The following is a 27103-nucleotide window of genomic DNA, read 5'->3' as shown; positions in this document are numbered from 1 at the left end:
AGCTGAATGAAAGGAGAGAAGATTCACATGACCACATGACGGGGAAAAAATGTTAGTATTGTATTGCAAGTAAACAAAGTTTTCTGGTAACCATGTTTTTCCTTGTAACCACTCAGTTACCCTGTTAGCAAATTGTGTTAATAAGGATTTTTGTTTTCTCATCTATGTTAGCAACAGCCAAATTCAGAAGAACAGTGGGAAAAAATAAATCAAATTCTGCAAGTTCTGCCACTTAGCAGAAACAGAGACAAAATGTGAAAAAATAATCTGGGATATGACATTTTATGATTTATAAAGAATTTATTATGGTGTAGAAAATAAAGATTTGGTCAGAGACAGAAGTATTGCTATCCAGGCTGACAAAGACAGAGATCAGTTGTGTGTTTGTATTCACTGTAGCTGCTGTTTTGGTCCATTCTTCCATGCAGATCTTCTTAAGAGCAGTGATGGTTTTTGCACATGGAGCAAAGTGGACTTTCAACTCTGTCCACAGGTTTCCTACTGGATGAAGGTCCAGAAACTGACTTGGTCACTCGAGAACCTTGAAATATCCCACTGGAAGATTCATCCTCGATGTTCTCAAGGATGGAAATGCCACCATACATGACCCCAACTCTGTTCATACTTTCCTTTATCAGGTGTCCTGTCACCTTCGCAGAAAAGCAGCCAAAAACCACGATGTTTCCACCCCGTGGTTCACAGTGGGTATGGTGTTCCAGATCTCCCAGCTCTCTTTGGGTCATTAACCAGCTCCCTCATGTATTTCTGAACTGTTTCTTCACCGTCTCAAGACGAGTCATACCCCACCAGGTGAAATCTTGTATGGAGCTCCAAGTGTAGGGTCAGTAATTTTATATTTCTTCCATTTTCTAGTAATTGCTTAAACAGTTTATCTCTCCTCACCAAGCTGCTTGGCTTTGGTCCATTGGTCCACCCAGTCTTGTTGTGGTGTACAATCTTGTCTCTGGTGTTCCAACTCTTTGGTCTTGGTTATGGCGAAGAGGTCTTGGTCTAACTCTTTAAGGGTGTGGACAGGTGTCTCTCATGCAGATAAAGAGGTGCCATGATTACAGGTAATAAGTGGAGGATGGAAGAGCTTCTTGAAGTAGTAACAGGTCTGTGAGAGAAAGAAATTCTTGCTTGTTTGTAGAAGCTAAATACTTATTTTTTGCACCATTGTACAAATTCCTAAAAAATAAAAGAAAAAAAATCATACAGTAGGATTTCCTGGAGTTTTGAATTTCCACTCGGTCTCAAATTGCATTTACAGATGAACATTACAAAATTCACTCATCTTTTTAATTGGGACATTTGCGCAGAATCTAAATCTGACAAATATTTTTTTGGTAGCTGATTTGTTTGGTGGTGGTGTCTGTGTTAAAGCAAAAGCTCCCACCAAGCGTGGTCTGCAGAGTCAACGCTGTCCAACATTCAGCTTTTTATACTGATCATCCAGCTGCGTAAAAAGGAGGGGGGGCAACCAAGAATAACTAAAAACCAAAAACTATTTGAAGCAAAGTGAATGAATTTTCAATCACACAAGAATATGAGCCTTTTAATAAATAGTGGTTCAGAGTCTGAGTTTGCAGCCACCGAATTTGATCACGTTTTTGTGATCGTGTTTTGTTTTGTTTTTAAATCAACAATGGTCGATAGAAAACTGAGCCAAACCATCAAATAAGCTTTAATTCCAAAAATGACAATGCTTTACCCTTAAACCTTACACAAACACTTAAATTAGAATTAAAAAAATCTGATTATACGCATATTGCTCAAGATGTCACAATAAAAAGAAATATCACTGAGTTTCTCCATGGACATCCCCTCCCCAAAAAAGGGAGGTGGGTGGGGGTCATAGTGACACATTGAAGTCAAAAAGTAGCATCGATGTGATACTTCTAACTAGAACAGCATTTTCACTTGAAGATTCAGGAAAACCCTCATCTCCACTCTGACATTTAGGGAAGTCTGACAGTCGCAGGAAACACAAGAAAATGATTAGTGTCTCCCAGATTATCATCTCTGGGAATTAATTATTTATAGATGTTTAAATAAAGAAGGATATAAAAACCAAGTCAATTGAATCTTTTTTCTTTTAACCTAGCAGCTACACTTTTATCAATTCATTTGTATTTCAAGTATATCACATTATTCTTATAGGACTGTCAGCAATGGTTACAATGAGATGTTTAATTTTGAGAGCTGCTAATTTATGGATTTTTAATATTATAAATTTGACTGTCTTTAAAAAAAAAAAAAACAGCTGAATAATTTAGAAAGTTGGGCAAGTAACAGCATTAAAAAAGAAAAGGACGTTGATAAGCAACAAGTCTAAACTTAATCGTTTTTACCCTTTGTTTTAAACAGCCGATTGGATCGATGCAGCTGGTGAAAACACAAGTGGGTTGACTTAACCTTTATTTAAGTGCTACAAAACAAAAACTGAGAGCCACAAAATTTGTTTGGGGAGTCACCAGAGAACAAGGGACAATCTTCAGGTTGGAAAAAAGATCAAGCTGTCTCGTAGAAACTACCTACATGAAGATTAATAAGGGGAAGGCGGGAACAAAACAAGGCTGGGTATATCCGTACAACCCCTGGAATGCCTTTGGTGGTTCCTCAGATCAACAGTGAGGTAAGTCTGTGAAATGTCTTTAAGCTCCTTAGAAAAAACAAAAATGGCACAAGATTGCCCCGGAAAAACCTGTAGTGACACCTCATTGAGTTGAAAATCGACAAAGAAATCTGCAGTTCTCACACACATCTTCATTCTTCTTTACCAGGAAATCGCAGGTTGATGCGCGCTCCAGAATGACGGGGCCGTTGTGAGGTAATGCTTCTCGAGAGGGGATTCCATGGCACACGGTGTACTTCTCCAGACCCAACAGCAGGCTCACCACTTCAGTCACGGAGGTCATGCGAGCCGGAAAGCTGTCGTACAGCGGGTGGGTGGGGAGCAGAGGCTGCTTTTGGACGGTGACCTGGTAACAGAAGCCGGGGTCGATCACCACGACGGTGTCGGCCATGTTGGACTGCCTCGAGCACTGGATGAGCTGCAGCTGCGGGCCCTCTACTATTATAGCGTACCATAATATTGGCAATACAGACGATCGCAGGGAGTGCAGGAGTTTGACTAGCTGGTTCTCCGAGTCTGCTCCACTCCCACCGGAGTTTTCAGCTAAACTGAAAATCTGTGTGATCTGAAAGGAACGTAAACATGAATAAGAGAGCTCCGGAGTCGTCTTCAAAACCTTTTAGCCAGACGCTTACCATAGGCAACTCTTCCTCCTCGTCATCATCGTCGTCCTCCTCCTCCTCATCATCTTCTTCTTCCTCCTCATCATCCTCATCTTCAAGCTGACCTTTTCTTGGGAGTGACATCTCTGTATCCCAGTGGGTTTGTGGGAGCTACATAAAAAACATGAACTTATAAGTTGAACTAAATCAGCTAAAAAAATTAAGTAAAAAAAATATAGATGTCAGTCATTGAAATAAACCGTAGAGTTCCTAAGTTGCAGTCTAAGATCAAAGAGATGACAGCCGCACCATTCTACTGTTCCATCATGTAGAATAACTCTGAAAACAAATGTTTTTTTAATTTTTTTTTTTTTTATTAAAAAAGAAAAAGAAAAAGTTGGTTTCTTGTAAATGTCAGTAAAAACACCAACTAGTCCTCAGTAAGGTGAAGCTACATTCACACAACCCACACAATGAAATGTCTGTGTAAACCCGCTTCAATTCTTCTTTTTCTGGAATCCGGTTTTGTTTGGAGTTTTTCCATAGAGAAGGGGGGTCTAAGGCCAGGGATGCCCAGTTTAGCTTAGTCTGTGTAGTTTAGTTTTACCTGTAAAATTCTATGACTTCATGTTCTTTACGATTTCATGTTTACTATACAATTACCGGTATGAAGCCCATTGTTGTCTAAATAAATAAAATTGAATTGAAAAAACAAGAGGATTTAAAAAAATATGAGACAAATGTGTTTTCAAATACCAGATTCAACTAGAGCATAAGAGCTGCACAAGCAAAACAACACACCGTCTAAGAGCTTTGCACCCAAACACGAGTTTGCAATTAAAGATCAAAACTGATTTAGCTCCACGCTTCCCTTTTATTATGCTCCTCATAAAGAAAATCAGCTGCAGACAATTACAGGACCATGCAAAAAGTTTGAGCTTCTCCTTGTTCTTTTACATTTCACTGTCGAGACGTTTTATGACCCTTTAAAAGGATTTTTCACTTTTATCCCTGTTGTTTTTAATTCTTGAGCAACGTGCTTTGAATCATGTAAAATGTCCAAAAAGCAAATCATTTTTAGGATGGGAGCTTCTTTTAGAACTTGATCAATATCTTTTGTTTTTGTTTAAAGGACACACCATGCCAAGATGTGCAAATACCTACACTAACAGCCTTTTGTGAGTTGATGTGGTGAAAAAAAAGGTTCACGTCTGAAAAAGTGTGCTGCCGTTTTTGATAATTGGGCAATCTGCTATTAAAATACATGTCAACATTGTTTCTTTGCCTTTTTTTTTCTTTCATGGAGAAACAAAAGGTGTTTTTGAAAGGCTTCAAGGTTGATAACGATCTGAAAGGAATGAAAATCCAACCCTTCTGTTGATTATTTAACATAAAAACAGGACTTTAAATCTTGAATGTCTGAGGTTAAACAAGGTAATGAGCAGAGACTCATAAATGTGAACCACATCACACTGGCGGTTTCACTTTTACAGTTTTAAAGCTACAATTTGAAACCTCACATAACTAAACAGACCATTTCACTGCTGCCTTCAGCTACAAACTTCATCTATTGTCTCAGAGGCCACATCTGGACGGCATGTGCTTCAGATAAATTTGTTAAAAAATGTCAAACATTTTCCAAAAAAAAAATATTTTTTTTAAATCAGCTTTTAATCTTTTTACCATTTGAAGTCCTGGAAAGTGACAATTTGCTCTCACGTCTTGGTAATTTTCAATACATTTAAATAATTTATTAGAAATATTATTTCTGAAAAAGTGATTCATCTTAGAACATTTTTGTATGTACAAAATTGTAAACCAAAGTTTAGAAAGCTTTGGCCATGCGACTAGACAGAAACAACAGCGTTACAGCTTTGCTGTTGTGTCTTGAAGGTTTCTAATCTGATCGAGCAACTTGGACGAGAACGAGATGAAAGGAAGACGAGAAGCAGGTGAAAAATAAGAAGAGAGCATAAAAACAAATCAAAGAGTATGGCATTAAGCAATGCAGTCAATTTTTTATGCAATATTTTCCTTTAAAAGTGTAATTATCTTATACTTTCAAGGCATTTTTTAAAAATAATAATAATAACTAACAGACTTTGTTGCAACAAAATTTGCTTGATTGAAAGAAATGTGTTTACATTTATAGGATTTTCTGCATTTGCACGTCTCTTCACCTTCCTATGATTTTTTTGTTCATTTTTCCTCAAAATAAAGTTTTATTACATTAGTAGGTTACAGCATCTTTAATTATTGAGATGAAAACTTTTGGAGGTCAAAACAGTTCTGTGTCACATTGACAGCAGTTTTCTGTCCCTCTTGGCTGAACTTTCTACTTAGAGTTGGTTGGAGCCTCTACTTTTGGGGCGGCTGCTGTGCAGCGGTAGGGCGGTCGACCCACGATCGTAAAATTGCAAGTTCGATTCCCGTGCCCAAGGACCCATCGCCCATGAGTCGATGTGTCCTTGGGCAAGTCACTGAACCCCACCTTGCCTCTAGTGGGAGGATGGCGCCAGCGTTTGGCAGCAGAGCCGCCACCAGTGTGTGAATGTGTGTGTGAATGTGTGTGTGACTGGGTGAATGGGTCTGTGACTGTAAAGCGCTTTGGGCCTTGTAGGTAGAAAAGCGCTATATAAGTATACACCATTTACTTGGAGCTGCATAAACTGGATATTTTACAACCCCACTTTACTGAATGAAAGGGGACTTGGCTCATCATTTGAGAGGGGACCTGGTTGTAGACAAGAAGGTGCCCAGACATCATTAGCCGGAAACTTAAATTCTACAAGATTTCAGAAATGTGGCACCTTTACTTATGTAAAAAAACGGTTCAATGTGCAACATGAGCTCAAATCGGGGGAAAAAAAAAAAACATAAATCGATTTATTCCTTTTAAGTGAGGTGGTGTTATCTGCAAACCAACTGGGATCATTTTGCCCTGCGGTGGACAGACGAACTATCCAGGGTGTATCCCACCTTCGCCCAATAGTGGCTGGGTTAGGCTTCAGCGACCCTGTGACTCCAAGAGGGATTAAGCAGGTTTGGAAAAAGGATAGACAGCTTTTTGTATATCCCCTAAATATTTATAATATAGTGTTTTTCAAGCAGTGTGTTTTTACACCAGTACACTTAATTGGTGTGAAAACATTTACCACTTCTTATTTCAGTTCAGTTCAGCTCAGGTTTCAGACTGAGTAGTTAGACACATGAGACATCATAAAACATGTTTTTTAATTTAATTATTTTTTAATAGAAAGTTTGAAAAAACGTATAGGTTGCTTGGATCAAATTGACAGGAGCTAAACAGAAGTAAGGAAAATGTAGATCCAGAGCGCCAAACTCCAGTCTGGACCAGAACACGGGTTTCTGAATCTGCAGTTCCCACACAAGGATCAACATTGTTGCCAACTCCAAACACTAACACAACCTCCTCCCACATTCCCACAAAACTTGCTCTCCTATTCATAAATATGAGTGAGGTTCCTTATCAGAAGATTTGCTTCTTAAAGGGCCTTAAAGTTCATTTCAGAGGAGAGAAAAGCTTTTGATGATGCCCTAGAGCAGGGATATCCAAATCAAGGACTTAGGGGTCGCTGACCTGCTTCTTCTCCAAACAAACAATCTCATCAACAGAGCTTCTCATTAGAGGTGCACTCCTGCTCCAGGTCATCAACAGCAGGTAGGATTGTGATATAGAAATCAAGCAGAACGGCACCCCTAAAGGCCTTGCTTTCGACACCACTGATGGGGAGCGTTATAAGGCTCCGTCTGATCCTGACTTTGAAGAAAGGAATGAGCGTTAGTTCAAAAAGTCTAGATGAGCCACAGAACATCTGGACAGCCATGAACCCAGAGTGAAACAAAGGGAGGCTCCATGAACAGCTGGGAAAGACTTTGACACAAAAATTCCAGAGATAACATTTTGGAGGAATGCCAAGCGCTACAGCCATCATGCATCGACTTTAGAAGAAGCATCATGGTGCTTCATCCAGTCACTGCAGATTCTGAGGTGCCAACCTTTGCGCTTGGTATCAAATGTCTGACACTTTTGTTTTTCAAGAGATGTTGGTAAAACTCCTGACCATTTCATTCTAAGGTGTAGCAAAAAAGGAATGTGAGGATATTGCAGCACACAATACTCTGCCCATCATGTGATGGATAGCCTGGTATGGGAGGTTAATGTGCTCAATATTTCAATACAAGGCCTGCATTGATCAAACTAAATCAGAATAATAATTCCATGTCACTGTTTCACTGTTCAAGAGAATCTCCCAACCTCCTGATCTACTGGAGTGCATTTTGTAATTTTACGTCTCTTGACAAATATTTCATGGATTCATCAGCACCTTGATTCAAATTCTAACATTTTGCTCTCTAGGCCAGCTGGTTCTGGACTACTTACCATTCTCATCCTCCCTAATCAGAGCTGTTTTTGAGACCACTTGTCATAACAGGCTCATTTAAATCCTGCCACTCAGGCGACATTTTCATTTTTCAAGTCCAGTCCTATTGCTTTTACCTCAGGTGTTCCCCAGGGAGCAGTTCTGGGGACCCATTTCTTTAAAATTTGTTTACCTCAACAATATTTTGTGTACATGCACCAAATATTTTCACTGCTATTTGGATGACACCTAGCTCTTCCCCCTTTTTCTCCCCTGGACTACTCAGCAGAAATAAATATTGTTTTTTTTTTAAACTTTACTGTCATAGAACTAAGGTTTGGAAGCTTTTCTGGAGCATAATTAGTAGTAAATGTGTAGCAAAATTCAATCAGAAATGTCTAATTTGACCCCCCCCTTGAAATGCTGACTGGTATTGAGTTTTGCTACACTTTTTGCGGGGTGAATTTGAAAACGAAAAATGCAATCCCCTCCTTGCATTTTCACTTTAATTATGTCACAGAATGAGCGATGTTAAAGAAGAAAAATGAAGAAGCATTTTAAAAGACTGACATTTAATTTTATTTGAGTCATTTGGTGCATTTACATTGTGAAAATGAAAAAGCATTTCTGTAAATCCATTTTAATTTTATTAATTAGATATTTAACTGAATTTTGCTACACATTTACAGGAGAACTTTTTGAAAATGAAATGTCAGTTTTCCATTTTCATTATCATTTTAATTAAGTGACAGAATAAGCGATGTTGAAGAAGAAAAAGAAAAAGCAGTTTGGCGGATTGCTTTTTCTTTTTAATTTTGAGTCAACAAATGCAGCTTCATTTTGAAAAAGATAAAGCATTTCTGCTATTGACTTTTATTTTTAATTATGCTCCAGAAAAACTTCCATACTAAGGTTCTCCTCTTTGGTTCCAAATGAATGTTGACTAAAAAAAAATGAAATAAAAAAAAGGGGATTTTCTTTCCAACTTAGGTTAAAGGGCCTATATCGATACAAACTATTTTTTAAAAATGAAATACGAGTTATTTTCGGAGCTCATTTCCTACCCAGATTTAAGATGGTGCTATCTCTGAGGCTCCGCCTTTCGCTCCTTGTGGGTGTCGCTCATTTCATTACGTCAACCTAGAGTCGGCCTCAGCAGCGTGTCTGAATTTCACCCCCAAACCGGACAACATTCAAACTTTTGCAAAGATGGATGTGCATATTGTGCATAAAAGGAAAGCGGTTTGTCGATCACAGAAAGCTCCGCGGAGAAAGTGCGTGTGCCTCCCATGTAGACTAGGGTCATTTGGAGTATAATTATGGCCCGCAGCAGCAGTCACTGACTGCAAGGACCATATTGTTTTCGCAGTTGGAACGACGACTTCGCCGCCTTTCAGCGAGAATTTGACCCCCGCCGCATGCTCGAAAAGTCACCAAAACGTGCACACACCTGGGATAAATTGCAAATGAATTTTCCACAAAGTCAACGTCACCCCCCCGAAGACGATGACATCACGGCCAGCGATCCCGTCAAAAAAATGAATGGGCCGAAAATCGCGTATGGGGCTGAACCAAATGTACTTCAAAATACGGCCGCCAAACCAAGACACACGTGTCGTGGATATCCCAAAGATGTTTTGAAAGCATTATGGGACGGCCACACGACCTACGGCTTGGCGGCCATTTTGTGGCGAACTCTGAGAATTGGCGATTTTCGTGTTTTCCCACAATATGGGGAAAAGACACTTTTGTTTGAACGATTTTCACGCAATTGCACACACTTGCTGCCAGCTCCAGTCTACAAACACCCCAGAAGTGTCGTTGACCTTTGACCTTGGGAAAAGGCCGCCATCTGGAATTTTCTCAAAAAAGCACCTTTAGCACCAGATACCAACGAAAACTCGTCGTTGGAATTTTCATCAATCGTCTCGTAACTTTTCGGGCACCAACGGCCAGCTACTCTGGACAAAATGTTGGAATTAGAAGTTGTAGATTTTGAACGGCGTGCGCGTGGCGAGCTAGCAACCGTTGCCATCTTGGCTAGCTCTCACATTTTTCATCGGAATGTCGTGAAGAGGAAATATGCGATTCCTTGGCCCGCGCTGAACAAAACGATGCTACGCACGACAAGATCGATAAAGGAATGTGGGCGTGGTAAGCAAAAAACCGTCGCAAAAAAATGTGCCGACTCTGCAAAAACGAAAAAATTCGGAACTTTTTTTTTGAGAATCGACTAACGAAACCAATAACCAAGGTTGGGCATCAATGGCAAGCTACTGTGGAAAAAATGTTGGAATTAGAAGTTGTAGATTTTAAACGGCGTGCGCGTGGCGAGCTAGCAAAGTGGCGCACTGTTATAACTCCTATGTTTTTCAAAGGACTACTGTGAAATTTGAATGCATGCAATGATGCCTGAAACTGCATACATTGAAAAAAACTGGATATGGACATATAAGGAATGTGGGCGTGGTTTGCATAAAACCGCTGTTGCTAAGGACGACAAAAAGTTTACTTTTACCGATATGTCCGAAACTGACGTCAATCTGTTCGTCCTCCTGAGGGGACCAAAACATAAAATGGTTGCTATGGAGATAAAAACAACAGAAAAGCCGCCATTTTTAAAAAAGTGTTTTTTTTACTAACTTATGACGTATAGCTCTCACCAATGGAGGAATGTGTTTTTCTGAGTCAGTTGATGATGATGCTTGCTATGCTAGCACTTTTAGCCACATTAACATAGCTAGCATAGTTAGCATAATTAGCATTTTAGGTAATGTGTTTTTCTGAGTCAGTTAATGATGCTGATTACTACGCTAGCACTTTTATCCATATTAGCATAGCTAGCATAGTTAGCATAATTAGCATTTTGAACAATGTGTTTTTCTGAGAGAGTTGATGATGCTGATCGCAATGCTAGCACTTTAAGCCACATTAGCATAGCTAGCATAGTTAGCATAATTAGCAAATGCAGCCTTGACTAGCTTTTAATTTGTGGGCTGTTAGGGCGGTGAGGTAGGCGTTGTGAGTAGAGTTGGGCGTGGAAGGCGGGTTGCGTCTGCGGGCCATACAACGCCGCTTGCGGCTTTAATTTAAGGTATAATGACTCTTGTTTAAATCAAACTGTTGCAGATAAATGGACATTATGTTTGGTCGTTTTTGCCATTTGTTCATGTTTTGCAAGTTATATAATCATCATCCCAATATTGATCACTAATATCGCAAATCACGCGTTTTCCTCAGATCATGCAGTCCTAGGCACCACTAAATACGAGTACCTGACCGGTCAAAGTTCAAACTGGCTCAAGTTTTAACGCGCATTCAGTGGTCAGGCTTTTTGCACGCAGAGCCCTCGTAAAAACTTGCGTAGCTACACGAGTTTTGAACATGGAAGCACAAAATGTGCATTTGCATGGACATTTCATGGGAAGTGGCCGTTTGAACACGTCTGTCTTTTCAGTTTCAGATGAGTAACAGTCCCTGGTCTGCATATTTTCACCCATGCAACATTCACTGCTTTCCTTACCCCCCACTAAAACTCCTCTCTTTTTGGAAGCTTATTCATAACCAAATCTCCTCCATCCATCACATAACTTCAGGTTTCCAGCAGCTCCACTGTAAAGCTCCCAGTAAAGTTATGAATTGACTTCAGCATTTTTTCTGCTTACTTTCAAGACTATTTACAACCTCACTTCTCCATATCTCTCAGCTCTCCTCTGCCTTTCTACTCACTCTCGCATACTTACATTCTCCTCATCTATTCACTTGTCTGTCCATCAGACCACCATGAGGAGCTGAGTTTCAGCCACTCCGCTCCCTTCTTTCTAACATAAGAAATGTTCAATACAATAAATGTTTAATCCTAACTTCATAATAGTCGGTTTGGATTTTCAGTCAGTTGCCATAATAGCAATCTCAGTGGTTCACATGTTTGTCTGGTTTAAAGGTGATATGCTATTACCTAAAATGTTGTGTGATGAAAAATAACCATTAAACATTATGATTTATTATTACCGTTAATGAGAATGGGGCGTTTCTCTAGATGTGAATGATTACTGCAGCTCAGGTTGTGTGAGATGACCCGAAATTGTAAAATTTATTGAAAAAAATTATTGAATAATTAATTAAAAAGTAAATCTAAAAAAATTAAAATAAATCTGTTATGTAAAAACTTTTTTTTTTTATCTTTCATATCTTGATTTAATTTTTTTGAGGGGGGGGGGGGGGGGGGGGGGGGACTAAACTGCTTTGAAACAGGATAAGGTAAAACTATTTTAGGCATCATAAATATTTGACTTTATTAAACATAAAATGACTCCTGGAAAAAAAAAGATGAACACCACAAGAAGACATGGTAAAGAATCACCCAGAAGACCTATGAGGCGTTTACTGGCATTTCAGTGAAAGGTTAAAGTCGGCGTTGTTGACGGACGTCATATTTTACTGTAATTAGTGAGAAACGTGTTTCAAATAGCATCGGCAAGGGAATTTCATTTTAAAAACAAAAGAACGGGGGCAGATTTCTCTAAAAAGAGAAGTATTGTCACTCATTTTTCAAAATGTAAATTGAAATAAGAGAAAGCGTATTAAAAAAAAAGCTGTGGACATTTACCACTAATTAAGCATAAAAGAGAAGCTAAATGATGTGTATATAGTTCACCATTTTAATTTTACAGTAAAAGAATAAACAAATCCACACCTTTTCTTTATTCTTTTGATGAGCCTGGAGAACTACGACACATGATAGAAACAGAACTTGTTTCTATTAACACTCACTGGTGCCTAATGAAGATGAAACACTGAGAAACTTACAGTTTGAGCATAGTTATGGTTGCTGATATGAGGAACTCTGTCTGGAAGTCCATTCTGCAATCCCAAATCTGAGAAGTTTATCTGCAGAAAGGCAAAACCAGTTAAGAATCTGATATAGAAAACAGTGTTAAAGTCCAAAAGCTGCTTTCAGACCTGCATAGACAACTGGGGGTTTCTGATATTCATGTCAAACGAGTGTCTGGGCCCTTTGCCTGGCTCAACGGTCCAACTCTTCTGTGAATTTAAACAAGAGCAAAGCAAAGAAATCATTATTGAATTCTATCATGTCATGAAGTTCAAGTTCTCAACATCAACAAAGAAAGTTGGTGAACACTCACAGGTTGTAAATTGTTGTCTTCGTCCTCATTGTCACTCAAATCAAATCCACTCTGTGATCCCTTGTATGAATTAAAGTTGGACTTCCGACTGTACGTGTAGTGAGGTCTGGAGCGGCCCGCCAGCAAAGGTCCGTCTGATCCATACTCACCTATTCCCATCTGATAGGGCAACAAATGTCTCTGTCAAGCATAAGGACAGCACATTTTCAAACAGCAACTTCAACGTGGGTGGTCAGTGAAACCAGATGGGTGGACTCTTACCATCGCCTGCCGCTGACACTGCCGTAGACGGCACTTTTGCCTCTTCTTGTTGCTGCCTCCAAACTTGGGTTTGTCGATGCAGAAATCGCATGTGCCGCAGTCTTTCCTGCAAAGGCAGGCCTTGCATTCGCCACAGGAACGTCGCTTCCGCTTTCTGTGCCACTGCAAACAACACAGAGTTCACACATTTACAGAAACGGTTGCTTTTCTAAAACCCAGAAGCATCCACCAGACAGCTAGCTGGAGAGCTAGTTTGGGCTGATTTACACCACTGCATCAATCCTTTGCAATGCTTGGGGACCACTGTGGATGCAGCTTCTCAGTCATGAAAGCCCATTTCAGAAACTTCTTTATTCCTGAGCTAATCTGAAGGCCAAATGAAGTTTGGAGCAGAAAGCTGCAGACTATAGAAAAACCTGCAAGCAAACCCATTCTTTCATAAATGTCTGGAAGAAAAGGTCTGCATGCCTGGATGTTTATTTTATTATTTAATACACTTATTATAATGGAAATGACTTAAACATCTGAATGAAGTTTGTTTGGCACAGTACTTTTATAAAGTATTACAAATAATATATGTATAATTTGTATTTTTTGCCTAAGAGGAGCAATTTTGTTCCTTTAACATTGTTCCTTTCTTCTCCACTTGAGGGCGTGTTTTATTTTATTTCAAAGCTCCTCTAAGGAGGCGGCAAGTGGCTCAGAGCAGGTCGTCCAACAACCGAAGGGTTGGCGGTTCGATCCCCACTCCCCCCAGCCAGCTGTCGTCTCCCAAGCGCGGCTCGTTTGCAGCTCAACGCTCCTCCAGGGAATGGGTCAAATGCGGAGAACAATTTCCCCATCGTGGGATAAATAAATAAAGTCAACTTAAGACTGGCTGTTTTAAAGGGATGTGATTGGATGATGCCATAAAATCTGAACATTAATGACCGGAACTGACAGTTTAGGAGCAAAGGAACATAAATATACTGAGCAAGCAGTGAGTTTCTGGGGTCAGTTTTGTATAAATCCACTTAACAATTCAAAGTTCTTCAGGAACACTAGAAAACTCTGAAAAATGAAAGTGAGCATAATACTGGCTACTTTAATATTCTTAACTCTGCACAGAATGATTGACAGCCAATCCTTATGTGCTGCTGGCAGAACAAGTGAGTAATCAGATTACTTTTACTGCACTCTTCTGCAGAGAGGTGGACAGGTTTTGGTGCACTTTAACTGTCTGAATAAACACGTCATCCTCCGTTAACGATTGAAAGCGTGTTTGCTCTTCAACATCTTTGTAAAATCCAAGGAAACTGAGTGTTGGGAATGGCCAAGAGATAGAGACTTGGACTTGAGACTTGGAGTTGAGTCACACTTTAATCTCACATTCGCTTCGACTTGAGACTTGTCCTTTACCCATTGATGCATAAATGTATCTCCAGCCATGGAAAACAACGCCACTTGTGTTTTTGCTTTCAAATAGATGCCAAGTTAAGGTAAGTTTGGACGTATTTGCATCAATAGGAGTCAAGAGGTCAAAGATGCGAGGCTTGAAGTTTGTAACCAATATTCATTTGATTATTCTTTTTTTCTTTTATTCAGAAGTTCAATGTCAAGTTTAGAAATGGCTCTTTTTCCAACCCTTTTGCAGAAATATCCACTGTTATTTTGTCCCTCAAAAGGCTGGGGGACAAAATGACAATATGTGACAGTATAATAATCATTTTACTTATTAGTTTTAAGACTTTAGACTTGTACTATTTACGTATGTGAATAGGACAGCTTATTTAGAAAAAAAAAGAAAAAAAACAAACTCACATCTTCATCATCATCTGTTGACATGTCATCGTCATCAATGTCCACATTCATTGAGAGGTTCTCTGTGTCGCTGCTTTTCAAACTTGGGTGCTGAGAATGGAAAAAAAAATAAAAAAAACATACTTTTTTCTATAAGTAAGTTATGGAAAACCACTAAATTACAAAAAATTTAAATTTACCTGTGAATCTCCAACTTCATTCTACAAAAGTGAAAGATTTGCATTAAAAATCAGATTCAGCTTTTCAAAGTAAAGCCTTCAGTGATGACAGCTTGGTTACCTGGAAACTGGAGCTGTCGTCACACATGTCTGAAGCTGTGATGTAAGGCTGCTGGACGTTCCTCCTTGCTGGGCTCTAGAAAAAAACAAAAAACGTACATTTGACTACCGGTACATCCAAAAAAAAAAAATCTAAACTGTAACGTGGAATACTAGGCTCACCTTGCGAATAGGACAAATGCATCTGCGTTTCCTGCATATGCGCTTCCTGGACTCGGGGCTCTGCAGTCCATGCTTGCAGTTAGCACACTGCCCACAGTTGATAGTGTTGTGACAGCCCACACACTGACCACAGGGAATCCACTACACAGGAGCAACCAGAATCCATGAAGCGTTTACTTTTAAAGACAGTCCCATGACTGGACCATGATGGTAAATTTAGAAGTTCAGTGATGAGTTACCTTCCTGAAACGAATCATTGGATGCTCTTTTGTCTTTGATGCTGCAGGGATTTAAAACAAGCAAAAACAAAGTGCCGTCACAAACCATGTTATTTTAAAAAAAACAAAACATATCAGTTCAATTTCATGTGAAGATATTTTTTCTTAAAAAGGCACACTGGAACAGAAAACACACCCCAGCAGGTGGGACAGCAGGGCCTCTTCCTCTGTTTGTCATACCATGTACCTGTGAAGGAAATACCACACTTGGCACAGACCCTGCAGGGAAAACCAACAGCTCTGAGTCCAAATGTTTTAAGTAGACATGCTAACGAGGTTCAACTGCAAAAAAAAAAAAAGATAAACTCACAGAATGCTGTCTTCAGACCCAAACTCTCCTTTTATTGAAGGAAGCGGTCGTGATGATGTGGGGAAAGGGAGTCGGATTTTATCCTCTGTCCTCCCAAAGTCAGTGCGAGAACTCTGTTTTAAGATTCCTGTGGAGCTGTTGAGCAAAAAACTGTTCTGCTGTTTAGGCATGGTGCTCGGGGTGAGTCTGTGAAAGGAGTCAGGAGTGTCCGCCCCCTCCCTGTCTAACCAGCTCGACTCTGAAGAGGAACGCTCCCGTGGTTTCTTCTAAAGCGACAAGAGAAAATGTTAAACTAAGAGCTTGAAAAAACACAAAAACATAAAAAATGTTCAAATAGGAAACATGGACAATACTTTCACTCTATTCCGGATTCTAATTGGTTGCCCTTCTCCCTCGAAGAATTTGCCCGTCTTGAATTCAAAATGTGTCAAGTCAATTGGGAGCACCGAGGCCAGTTCTACTCTGCTTCTTACTCGATCTCCCCGTGGACTAAAGAATAAAAACAAAAAATAAAACAAAGGTCTCCTAATGTATAGCATTCCAATAAGGGCAGCTCTTCTTCACATGTTTATTTTAAGGTAAATCAACTGGTTAGACAAATTGTAGAGAGAAAAAAATCTGCAGACACCATACTTTTATAAAATGTCTTGAGGTAATTTTGCAGCAGCTCAAATGTTGAGTATCTATACATTTAAATCAGAACATATATGATAGTTTTCTAGTTTTATTTTGCTGAATTTTTTATTATATTATTATTCCAGTTTCCTGTTAATATTTTTCCCCAATAACTTTTTAAAAAAAAAAGAAAACGAGGACAGATTATTTAAAAGCAGACTGGGGCTAGAAAGGTTTTTCCATCTCAAGTCATTTTTCAACGTTTCTTTGTAAAGTTTGTTTATACTTTGCTGACTTCCTATTTACAAAATATACAATAAAACAAAACATGTGGGCCTTCAAAAATACTGGGATTAACAAGACTGATTTGAAGCGAGTTCACAACTAACATTTTAAAACACAGCTTTGTGCAAGTGGAAAAAATGTGTCTACCTCATGTAGTAAACGTCTTTCTGGCCAATGCTGGAGCCAGAGCGTCGGACAACCTCTTTGCGTTTCCAACCCTCCCCGAGTGCCGGCCACTCCACCCATCCCTCATCCGGATGCGTTCGCCTACGGCGAGGGGCTTGAAGCCTAAAAATATACATTTTTTTTTTTTTTTTTACCAAATGGAACAAAAAAAAGAAGACAGAGAAAGAGCAGTTTTGCTGGATTCTATAGAAACCCATTATGCTGTGTTTACATTACAATGACAAACATTGGAGTTTCACGCTTCTCTTTCAGCTTTGGAATAAGACAATGATTAATATTTTAAACAATTAGAAATCAAAAACAGTAGTAATATTAAACCTACTGAAACATCTTTTTCCTGATCTTCTCGCTGCCTGCAACACTCTCACTCCTCTCACTTTCTCCTGCCAAGCTCTCTTCCTCTGGATCATTGCCACCAAAACTATGGGCATCATCATCTTCGAGCGGCTCAAACCAGTCCACTGGTGGCTCAGTCTCAACCGTTTTTGTCTCCTCTTCGACTCTTGTTCCAGTTTCTCCCACAAAAACGGGGCTTGAGCTGAGGTTTTGTTCAGTGGCATCAGTAACAGCAGGGACTTCCACAGAAGGGTTTTCTGCTTCAGGCTTGCTGATGTTCTCTGTGGTGGTTTCCCCCTCATCTTTCTCCACAGTCTCACTGGCTGGGACCTGGTTCTGAGCCCTTTCCTCGTTCATTGATGCTCCAGTATGGGCATAGGGTCCAGAGTAATGTCCTGCCGACAATTCCAAGATCCTCCCCACTGGAGTTGCAGAGGCTAAAGGAATGTCATCTCAACCACTTCTTCTTGACATCTGTGTTTCTGGGGTTTGAGAGGGCAGATAAACGGTGGTGTCAGGTAGTACTTCCTGGTGAAAAGCGAAAGGAAAAAACGAGTATGTAAATGAGTGACACACAATTCTCAACCGAAGTTAACAAATTAAATCTAAAAGCTGCGCCACAATAATTCTAACGTGAAGAAAACATAAATTCGCTGCTTATTTATTAGCTAGCATATAAATGTAGCTATTGTTAGCAAGCGTGCATTACATTAGCAACAACTACTACTATGGTGCTAAAACCGATCAAATTTGGATTCTCACTTACAACTAACTCAGAATGCAAACGCTCAACAGCACAAAAACAACCGCAGCTGCCATTTATACGAAGCAAAACACTGGCTACAGCGAGATCTTGATGCTAGCTTTAGCAACCCTCCTTGGTGAGCTTTTATACTGAAAATATTCATGGGCTGACAGCTGTATTTTTGGCGCCATTGCATTTATATGTGACAAGATAATTTGATGTAAGCACACACCTGTTTAAAAATATCTCCCAGATGCTTGCCACTCTCATCACAATATGTAACTATCTGCTATCCTTCAATTCATTGGATCGGGCTAGGCTAGTTCACCACCATGCATTTAGCATTTCCGCCGGAAACAGTTAAATGAATCAAAGATGGCCGAACGATAAAGACGAATCCTCCGCGAACCTGCTGAATTCGTCACAGTACCAACGGTTGACAAATATATTTTTTCGGGTTATACCCCGAAACAAATGTTAATCTGTTTTTATTAACGTTTGGGTTATTCACGTTGTTTTAGTTGAGAGATTTGGAAAAAAGGGTGACGGAAATTATTTTAATCAACAACTAAATTGAAGAGAAGCTATCTTGCTAATGAACAAATAAGAGAAAAGAAAGTAGTGATGCATCTTTAATGGCTTAAACATCTTTGATAATCCTCTCGCTGTTCATCATCATCGGGTCTTTGGGACAGAATTCTTAAAGAGTTTAAGTTAATGAAAAAATATTCAGTGTTAAAAAAAAAATCTCTAATTTAGGTTATAAACTGTCCAAATGACCAACAATTGATTCAATTTCACCCAATTTTTTAAAATAAACTAAATAGAATTTGCTCTTTGAGGGTTTTAAATTATACATTTTCAAAAAAAAAAAAAGACTTCCAGAACAGCCTTATAACTAGTAAAATAGATTTATTTTGTTAACTGTAGCTTGTAAGCGGTTCATTTTAAAATGTGCATATTGACATATTAAGCCTAGAAAAATATTTTATTCCTAAAGTTAAACTTAATACCAATATATCTTCTAACTTTCGTCTGAGTCGTGAGTTGTTTAACCTGTAGTAGGAAGAATGTGAAGATGCTGCTGACTGACACTATAGAGTTATTGTGCCATGAAGAAGATGCTAAAGGGTCTCCAAAATTGTCATCAAAGAAACATCCTTCTTTAGAGAATCCACTTGAGAGGTTCGAGAAGAGGATCGGTCTTCTTTAAGAGATTTTAAAAAGTCTTCGATAAATCCTGAATTTATTTTTCTAACATGTATGTATGAAGATTGTTTTTTAAAAAAAATGCAGCTTAGTTTAACAAAATGTACTAAAGTTTCATCTCAATGCGGCTCCCATTTTTAGAAACTTACACATCAAGCTCAGAAGTCTCCATGAGACTGAAGGGGTTCCTTATTTATTACAAAGAAAGCTGTGTTATGATGAGCATTAGCCAAGAGGAAAAAATAGATAAATTATCAAACACATTAATATATCCTTAGAAAATTACATATCAAAGTATGAGTAGTCAATCTATACATTTGCATCATTGCTTTGACATTTAACAAAATCTGCAATAAATGGAACTCAAGTAGAAGGCTGATTATCTGTCCTTGTTGCTACGGAGATCAGTGGTCACAGGGTCGTGTTGAATAGTTTGGTGTAACATCAGAGCCAAAAGGCCAGCTCTGTTGGTCATCGCAGTCCTGACGTTTCTCTCCTGTTCAAAAAGCTCATCCAGTTTGTACCACTGCAAATGAAAAGATCAGTTATTATTCAGCAAATGCACCTGGTTTAAACGAGACTGCATAAGAAATGCAACCAGTTATTTATAATTATACCATGGTCTGGGTGGATACTCAATTCTGATTGGCTGCTGGGCGTGTATTAAAATTAATAATCCACAGGGATGATGCAGCCTAAAAAAGGAAGTTCCTGTCACATATCTTAAATGTCCTTTATCACTGTAAAATCACATCGCTTTCCTTTGCCGTGGCAGTCGAGGTCGGTGCCAGCTCGAAACGTTGTCATGGTAACATGACCACGTGACAAATAGTCCGCTTTTTTGTGTGTGTGTGTGGGGGGGGGGGGGGGGGGGGGGGACGATCTAAACCAAAAAAAAGTAACAAGAATAAAGTACTAAAAACTGATTGAATATTTATTTCTGTTGTGACCATGGTATAAGCGGGATGATGACCTTCAAAGTGTGCATCATCAGAAATGAACGCACTTTGTCTGCCGTTATCCCTTACAAAGCAAATGTCGCAGTCAGTGACTTACCACCCTGACTCGCTCCAGGTCCACCTCAGCTCTCCGCAGTTTTTCCCAATTGTAGTGTTTGTTGCATTTCCTTTTGGAAACTCTACAATAGTCTCCTGTCAGCTCAAAGACATTCTTCACCAGCGGGCATCCACACACTTCATCTACTGGTATCTACACATCAAACAAAAGCCACACAGATCAGCAGAAATTATGTAAGAAGTTTTTATGATATTATTATTTTTTTTTTTTTGCAGAATGAGTCACTAACCTTGGGATCTCTGGAATGTTCTGGGCACAAAACCTGAAGCCTTTTGCAGTAGGTCTTACTCTGGGGGTTGTACACATCACAGAAGAGCCTGGTTGCACTAAAAGGAAATCAAACCATGACTAAAAAAAGCAGTGGAACACCCAAGACCATAATTGAACGGTTAAAGTAATGTGTTGCTCTTACCCCTCTATTCTTGTGGGATACATAGAACCAAACGACGTCTGACTCTCGTACTGTTGGGACAGTTAAGGAACGGCTTAAAGACTATAAATAGCTTTCATCTATGTTTTACTCCTCGATTAGGGTTCACAGAGAGAAAAGAATAAAAAGAAGTATCACCTTTGCGTAACATCTCTCCATGTGTCTTAGAGCCACTTTTGGGTTAACAGGATGACTGCAGGAGACGCAGAAAATCTGCAGATCTGTGTCCTCGCCGTCACCTTCATTCACCTGAAGTTTGGAGGGAAAAAAAACAAACATCAGCTCCTACTCTACTGCAGCTTTTAATAAGCAGGTAACTCAGAATTTGCAAAGGTTGACTGTAGCACCTCCTCATCCTGCTGAACAGCCTGTTGCTTAGCCTTGGCGATGATGCCCTCCAGCTCGTGGAAGCGGCGCTCCATCTCAGTGAGGCGGAGTCGGGCATTCTGCTGCTCCTTGCGGATGCGCTCCAGCTGCTTCTTTCCGTGCTCTTCAGCGATGCAGGGACTCTGCTGCCACTGCTGGATGCGCTGAGGAAGGATCTCATAGATCCGGCTGCAAATGGACAGATTTCACTCACACCAAGAAAGTTTTCCATGGGCTTTTTTTTCTCTTTTTTTGAGCCAAACAAAATAAAAAGTAAGTTGCAATTTCTGCATTAAAGTTACAAAAGAAAAACAAAGCATTTTAAAGAAGTCTGTAAACACATTTTTTACTACGTTTCTTTCAGTCAAAAGGCCAATGGTTCTTACATACCAAGGTGCGTGAAATCTGTTCTCTGCATTTGACCCATCCCCTTTTTTTGGGGGGTACGCTTGACAACACATTTGGTGGTTTTACCCCCCAATCCCACTGCCTAATGCTGAGGGTCAAGCAGGGAGGCATTAGGTCCCATTTTTAGAGCCTGATATGACTCAACCGTGGATTTGAACTCACCACTGTCGGGGCAGAGACTCTGCCACATATACGTTAGCAAACATACACACAATATTTGTATATTTTGACTTAGAAAGTATTGCATAGAGGTGTTGCACTAAGCCTGATAAAACATAACAGGAAGTTTAAAACTAGCAAGTTTCCCTAAACATAAACCAATCCAGTGTGAAGTAAAGCTCCTTCTAATCCGCCCGATGACCACGTACTCTGAGCCGCTCGACCTCCTATGACCCAATGTCCCCTTATGTGAGCAAAAACCATTTAAAAAAACAAAAGTTCAGGATGCAAGAGGTTTACCACCACAAACAGATGAACAGAAAACATTTTAGTGCTCTGGGTTTCACATGTTTTCTTTTTGAAAATATAGCCCTCCCCTGCTTGTGAATACATTTTTGTTTAACTCACTTGTTTGTACTCAATACTAATATAAAGTCACCAGATTAAGTAGTTCTGATTTTCAAAATAAAAATGAGACTATAAATCATTGTGCTTGCCCTTTTGTTGTTGTTGCAACAAACAGAATTTAGTGATGTTTTGTAATAATTTTCCAGAATTTTAAACAAACTAATTGATATTTAAAAGAACCAAACACAAAAATTATGTGAAATTGTTTGATCCAATAACCATTTTCATTTTATTTAAAACTAAAATACTTCAATTCAAACAAAATCCCGGCGATTTTATGGTGAGTTTTGAACTGTATCCCATCTACCAGTATTTGAAATTACACTGAAAATGCTTCTTTTGTGACCGAATATGACTTTTTTTCTAATTCGAGACAATTTTATGCTGTAAACCAGGTTTTCATTTCAACATTGCTCTAGTGACTGTGTTTTTACGAAAGTGTGGAAAGGCTGAGTTCTTACTTGGCTGCTAACTTCATACCACATTCCTCAGAGCAGTATTTTGAGTTTTGTCTCGCTCCTTTCACACAGTTTGGACCCAAACACTGACGCAGTCCTCCACTGTCCCGAAGATCCACCCTGTCAGTGTGTCTGTTTCTGTCTTTGTGTTTTTGCTTCTGCTTGTGACGCCGGGACTCTTTCTAAAAGGAAACCACAGGTGTTTATTTTGACGATTACGCACAACTTCAACTACATTGAAGGTTGCAATAACTTACTTTTTTATCAAACTTCTTTTCTCTTCTTTTGACGTGCTTCACCTTTATAGCTTTCTTACGTACAACAGGACTGAAAATCGGCTCATCGTCATCCTCTGTAGCCCATGCCTGCAAGAAGATGAGTATTCAATCAACCACAAAGAGCAACCTGGTATTGTGATTACCAGAGTAAAAAGGTTGATTTGAGTATCAACTTACCATGCTGTCGTCCATCCCAGCAGCCTTGTACTGCTGGTACAGCTCTACTTCACTGTCATAGTCATCTGAATAATGTCTCCGTCTGTGGCGAGAATTCTCTCTTCTTTCACGCAAAGAAAACTCCTCATCCTTCACTCGCAACATTTTCTGTGAAAAGTAAAACAGCAAAATTACAGTATAGATTCAAAATTCTACTGATATGTCCAATCAAGAATATTCTAAACACAGGGAAAAATTCCATAATTATTTTATTTTATTTTTATCAAAATAAATTAAAATAAAATAAAAACAACTGTTGTAAAGTGACGTACCCTTGCTCGAACCTCGCACTGCCGGAACCTGCACTTTTGTCTTATTTTGTTAGGGCCTCCAAACTTCTTCATGTCTTTGCAAAAGTCGCACTGAGCACAGTCTTCAGTCCTTCTACAGGGCTCACATTCTCCGCACATACGCACAGAACGCTTCACCTGGTAAAACAATTTAACCGAGTGACATAAGGTAAAGGCCAGTGCTTACATCCTACTGAATACAATTGGATGTTCACAATAAGTCATAGGAGTCTTTATAAACTTTGTGGGTTTATTCACTTTTTTACACTGATAATTCTTCAGAAAATTGGTACTTACTTTAGATCCACGCCGCTTTTCACTTTTATAGTCGGGAGTGCTCGGGGTACTGTACTGTCTTTCAAGCTCGGCATCCTTATCACGATTCTTCTTTGACCGATATTTTACTTCCAAAGTTGGGTTTCTGTCTGGATATGAGAAAAATACATGTATAACAGGGGTTGACATAGCCCAGAAATTTGCACTGGCCCACAGGGCCAGTAGTTTTTGAAACTTACTGGCCCTGCCTGAAAGTTACTGGCCCGACACCGCGCATAGCGGGACCCGCCGCTCCGCAGGTGCTTGCAACTTTAGGGGGGTCTGGGGGCATGCCCCCCCGGAAACTTTTAATATGGTGCAATTTGGTGCATTCTGGTGACATCACTTATTTCTACACTTTTCAATGACTGAAAATAGACCATATCAAACTTAAATCTGCTCTAGTCTGTTTCAGATGTTTTGAAGAGAGCACTGCAGTGTAGTAGTTAACACTAGTTAAGAAGTTTTCATGCTGCTTCTAACGGCAAATATCGCAATAAATCATAAACCTTAAATGTGTTAAAACAATCTAATGGCAGCTTGAACCATTTAACGAATCAAATAAATCCCTTAATGCATTTGACCAATCGGATGGACGCCTTCACATTAGTGACCAATCAGATGGAGCACCGTTATGTTAGATGTTTGTAACCTATGTCAACGTGGGTCATTTGGAGTATAATTTTTAAACTGGGAATGGTTATTTGGTTATTTTGCTGTTTGTTTATATACCGCAAATTATATCGTTATCGCAATTTTAATCTCTGATATCGCATATCGCGAGTTTTCCTCATATTGTGCAGGTCTAACTGAGATCATTCAGCTAACTAGAAATACTTACTGCTTACAGTGTTGTAAAGAAAAACTAAATTAAGCAGTTTAACATTCTACTGCATTTGAGTCTGAGATTCAGGTATTTGGAGTTGCCTTTGATTCTTTGACATTCAGCTTAAAGCTTAGTGGATACAGTTTCATCTTCAATGCATTCATTAAATATCTTGCTGTCCATACTACTAATTATACCCATTACTCCATCCAACATATTCCTATCTATTCCTGCCATGTCTTCCACATCTCTGACATGCTTCAGTCTCTCTTCAGTGACGGTGTCGGATTTATAATCAAATGTAATAATAACCCACTGGCTTGTGTCTTCGTTGTTGCTGTTTAACATTGTTTTGTATTGAATTGTTACATTCAATAAAGTTTGAAAAAAAAAAGTAGGTGAGCGCGTGCCACGTGGTGCTCGGCAGTGAAAGCCGAGCGCGCGCAGGCGGGAGAGAAGGAGAAGTGATCAAAGGTTTCCCATAGAAACCCTTGAAGTCTGAACACAGGACTAGCAGAAAAACTAAATTATGAAGACGAGGTAAATCTACACGTTTTCGCAAAATTTACTTTATTGAAAAAGGTGAAGAATATATAAAACCGTTAAATATTTTAGTGGCCCGAGCGGACAAGTGAAAAGTAAAGTCTTGTGGTCCGCACTGCTCGAAAAACAGGACCGGGCCAGCGGACAAATGGCTATGTCGAGCCCTGTATAAATAAAGTTTGTCTGGTAAAATTCCCTGTAAAAGAATCATTTTCCTCACCTCTGCACCTCATGCAATACCACTCCTGGATTGCCTTAGCCATCTTCTCAGTGATGCTGATGCAGTGTCCGTGGAACCACTCATTGCAGTTGTCACAACCACTGTGAGCACAAAAAGGAAAACATGAGCACTGATTTACATTTACTCTTTAACAGAAGTGGACAACAGAGTTGGAGTGGTTATAAACTCACATCATGAAGCAGTTAATATCGGGTTTTCGACAAATACAGTAAAGCGGTGCATTCTCCCCTTCCATGCTACTGTAGTCAGGTCCAGGAGCAGGCTCAAAGTCTGACATTTCACTGTCCTGAAATACAGGATAAAAAAGTCCTGTTACAGCAAAAAAAAGGTACATTTAAAACACTCAAATCTCTACATTGTCCCATCTTGAAATGATGTACTTTTCATCAAAACAATGATGAAAGGTCTAAGAACCCTGTCCTTAGAATGTCAGGGTGTTTTTATGATGGCACATAACTTCTGTCCTTGTGTTATTCATTGTATTATCATTGACAAGTGTAATGGAAATGAGTTAGAGACCCTTTTATACCGCGCAATGGGGGCTTCCTTCTAAATGTAACCTTAATCTACACTGTTCTCTTTTTATTGCAGATTGCAAAATGAAAAATGTCTTGATCGGATGAGAAATTCTACAAATTTACGCAAAATTTTAAATATTACTAAGTTTAAGAAAAATACTTTTCATCCAAATAAAAACATTTAATATGACATTATGTTTATGTGTGTTTATGTTTATTCGCTGTGGCAACCCCTGATGGGAAAAGCCGAAAGAGAAAGAAGATGTTTATGTGTGCAATGAATATTAAGATTCAGTTAAGCTATAACGTTTTTGTTAAAACCGCAACAACAATGTACAATATATGAACAAGAGCACAGCCAGAGGGTAATATAAACACTTAAAAAAAAACATAACGTGCACATATATTGAATGCTCACGTTATGTAAAGTTAGTTGAGTCACTTATAATATAGAAAACAAAATCATTGTAAAAGTGTACTAAAGCAGATCTCTTGTTATATTTAAGTTTGTTAATGTTAATATTTTGCCATTATAATATGTATTATAATGAAATAAAAATCTTTTTTAACCTCCTTTATAAAGAAATAATTAAACTAAGACTTTCACAAAATGTTCACCAAGAGAATCGGTTCGATTTTTCACTTTTCACTCTACGTTATAGTTAGCTTACTCGGTTAAAGCTAGCATTACTGGAACTAGCTAACTGTAGTTTCGAAAAAATATTTTGAGTAGTTTTCTAAAACCAAAACAGCTACATAAAAAAGAAAAGGGGGGGGGGGGGGCAGAATGCCTATGAAACTGCATGTCACACCTAGGGAAAATGTTAAATTTAACTGGGATCTCCAGACCAGCCAGAGAATGTTTTTGTAACGGCGATTTTCAACAGCAGGGCCCAGATACATTTAACACAATTTTTGAAAAAAACAACAACAATTCAAACAGTAAAAAAAATTTGTAAAATATTTACCATCTTGCAGGATTGTTAAAACTTTTGCCAAAGGGCAGTAGAAAAGTATAAAGTACTGCTGGAAACTATAGTTCGAAGCCTTGTTTGCTACAGCTAAACGGAGCAGGATACAAATCGGAAGTGCGCTTCAGTAATCGCAACATTTCATTGGTCACAGTTCTTCTTCTGTGGTGGCAAATAAACAACTCCTCTGACACCACTGTAATCGACGACACCTATCGGGGATCTGAAAATAAATGTATTTTTATGGGCAGCATAGTTCTTTCGGTTTGTTTGTTTTTTGACGTTTTGGTCATTATTTGAAAATTTCAAGCCCCTTTCCCCCCAAAGTGGATTGCCCATATCCTCCTGAGACCCAGCCCAGTCAT

At 39.1% G+C, this 27103-nt stretch overlaps 2 protein-coding genes across 7 annotated transcripts; both read right to left on the bottom strand.

Annotated features, from left to right (window-relative positions):
• Nucleotides 1–1658: 1658 nt before the first annotated feature.
• Nucleotides 1659–18414, bottom strand: LOC101158689. Of its 5 annotated transcripts, XM_011475420.3 has the most exons (18): nt 18258–18410; nt 17267–17808; nt 16906–17046; nt 16212–16347; nt 15859–16124; nt 15685–15767; nt 15510–15550; nt 15271–15411; nt 15110–15184; nt 15010–15030; nt 14831–14920; nt 13031–13192; nt 12770–12949; nt 12585–12665; nt 12432–12512; nt 3271–3408; nt 3088–3200; nt 1659–2981 (listed from the first exon to the last, which is right to left on the bottom strand). In XM_011475420.3, the coding sequence occupies exons 2-18, from the start codon at nt 17635–17637 to the stop codon at nt 2915–2917; spliced, it is 2187 nt and encodes a 728-aa protein (XP_011473722.1). In that variant the 5' UTR covers nt 17638–17808; nt 18258–18410; the 3' UTR covers nt 1659–2914. The 5 variants fall into 5 exon arrangements, with proteins under 5 accessions (XP_011473722.1, XP_023810928.1, XP_011473721.1 ...); XM_023955160.1 differs by having other exon boundaries at nt 1659–3200; nt 15859–16121; nt 18258–18414; XM_011475419.3 differs by having other exon boundaries at nt 1659–3200; nt 12770–12928.
• Nucleotides 18415–19395: 981 nt separating this feature from the next.
• Nucleotides 19396–26873, bottom strand: cxxc1 (CXXC finger protein 1). Of its 2 annotated transcripts, none has more exons than XM_023955161.1 (14): nt 26736–26873; nt 25420–25535; nt 25229–25329; nt 23622–23749; nt 23307–23471; nt 22996–23142; nt 22798–22905; nt 22544–22722; nt 21089–21296; nt 20880–20990; nt 20724–20773; nt 20541–20637; nt 20291–20443; nt 19396–19760 (listed from the first exon to the last, which is right to left on the bottom strand). In XM_023955161.1, exons 1-14 carry the CDS (start codon nt 26736–26738, stop codon nt 19614–19616), a joined length of 1713 nt encoding a protein of 570 aa, XP_023810929.1. In that variant the 5' UTR covers nt 26739–26873; the 3' UTR covers nt 19396–19613. The 2 variants fall into 2 exon arrangements, with proteins under 2 accessions (XP_023810929.1, XP_023810930.1); XM_023955162.1 differs by having other exon boundaries at nt 23307–23462.
• Between the last annotated feature and the right edge of the window lie 230 nt (nt 26874–27103).

Source organism: Oryzias latipes, chromosome 5 (genome assembly GCF_002234675.1).
Source record: "Oryzias latipes chromosome 5, ASM223467v1".
Classification (NCBI taxonomy): domain Eukaryota; kingdom Metazoa; phylum Chordata; class Actinopteri; order Beloniformes; family Adrianichthyidae; genus Oryzias; species Oryzias latipes.
Note: the sequence above shows the minus strand (reverse complement) of the source record. Positions and strands in the feature narration are given on the sequence as shown.

Bases quoted from the DNA above. Each gene is read 5' to 3' on its own strand.
- LOC101158689 (XM_004069229.4), bottom strand. From the start codon at position 17,637: ATGAACGAGGAAAGGGCTCAGAACCAGGTCCCAGCCAGTGAGACTGTG. The intron at 15,768-15,858 runs GTGAGTTTATCT...TTTTCCCTGCAG, and splicing joins GGGTCTGAAGACAGCATTCT to GGTCTGTGCCAAGTGTGGTA. The intron at 3,201-3,270 runs GTAAGCGTCTGG...CGTTCCTTTCAG, and splicing joins AGGAGGAAGAGTTGCCTATG to ATCACACAGATTTTCAGTTT.
- cxxc1 (XM_023955161.1), bottom strand. The intron at 23,472-23,621 runs GTAAGTACCAAT...TCGGTTAAATTG, and splicing joins AAAAGCGGCGTGGATCTAAA to TTTTACCAGGTGAAGCGTTC. The intron at 20,444-20,540 runs GTTAGTGACTCA...TTTGATGTGTAG, and splicing joins AACATTCCAGAGATCCCAAG to ATACCAGTAGATGAAGTGTG.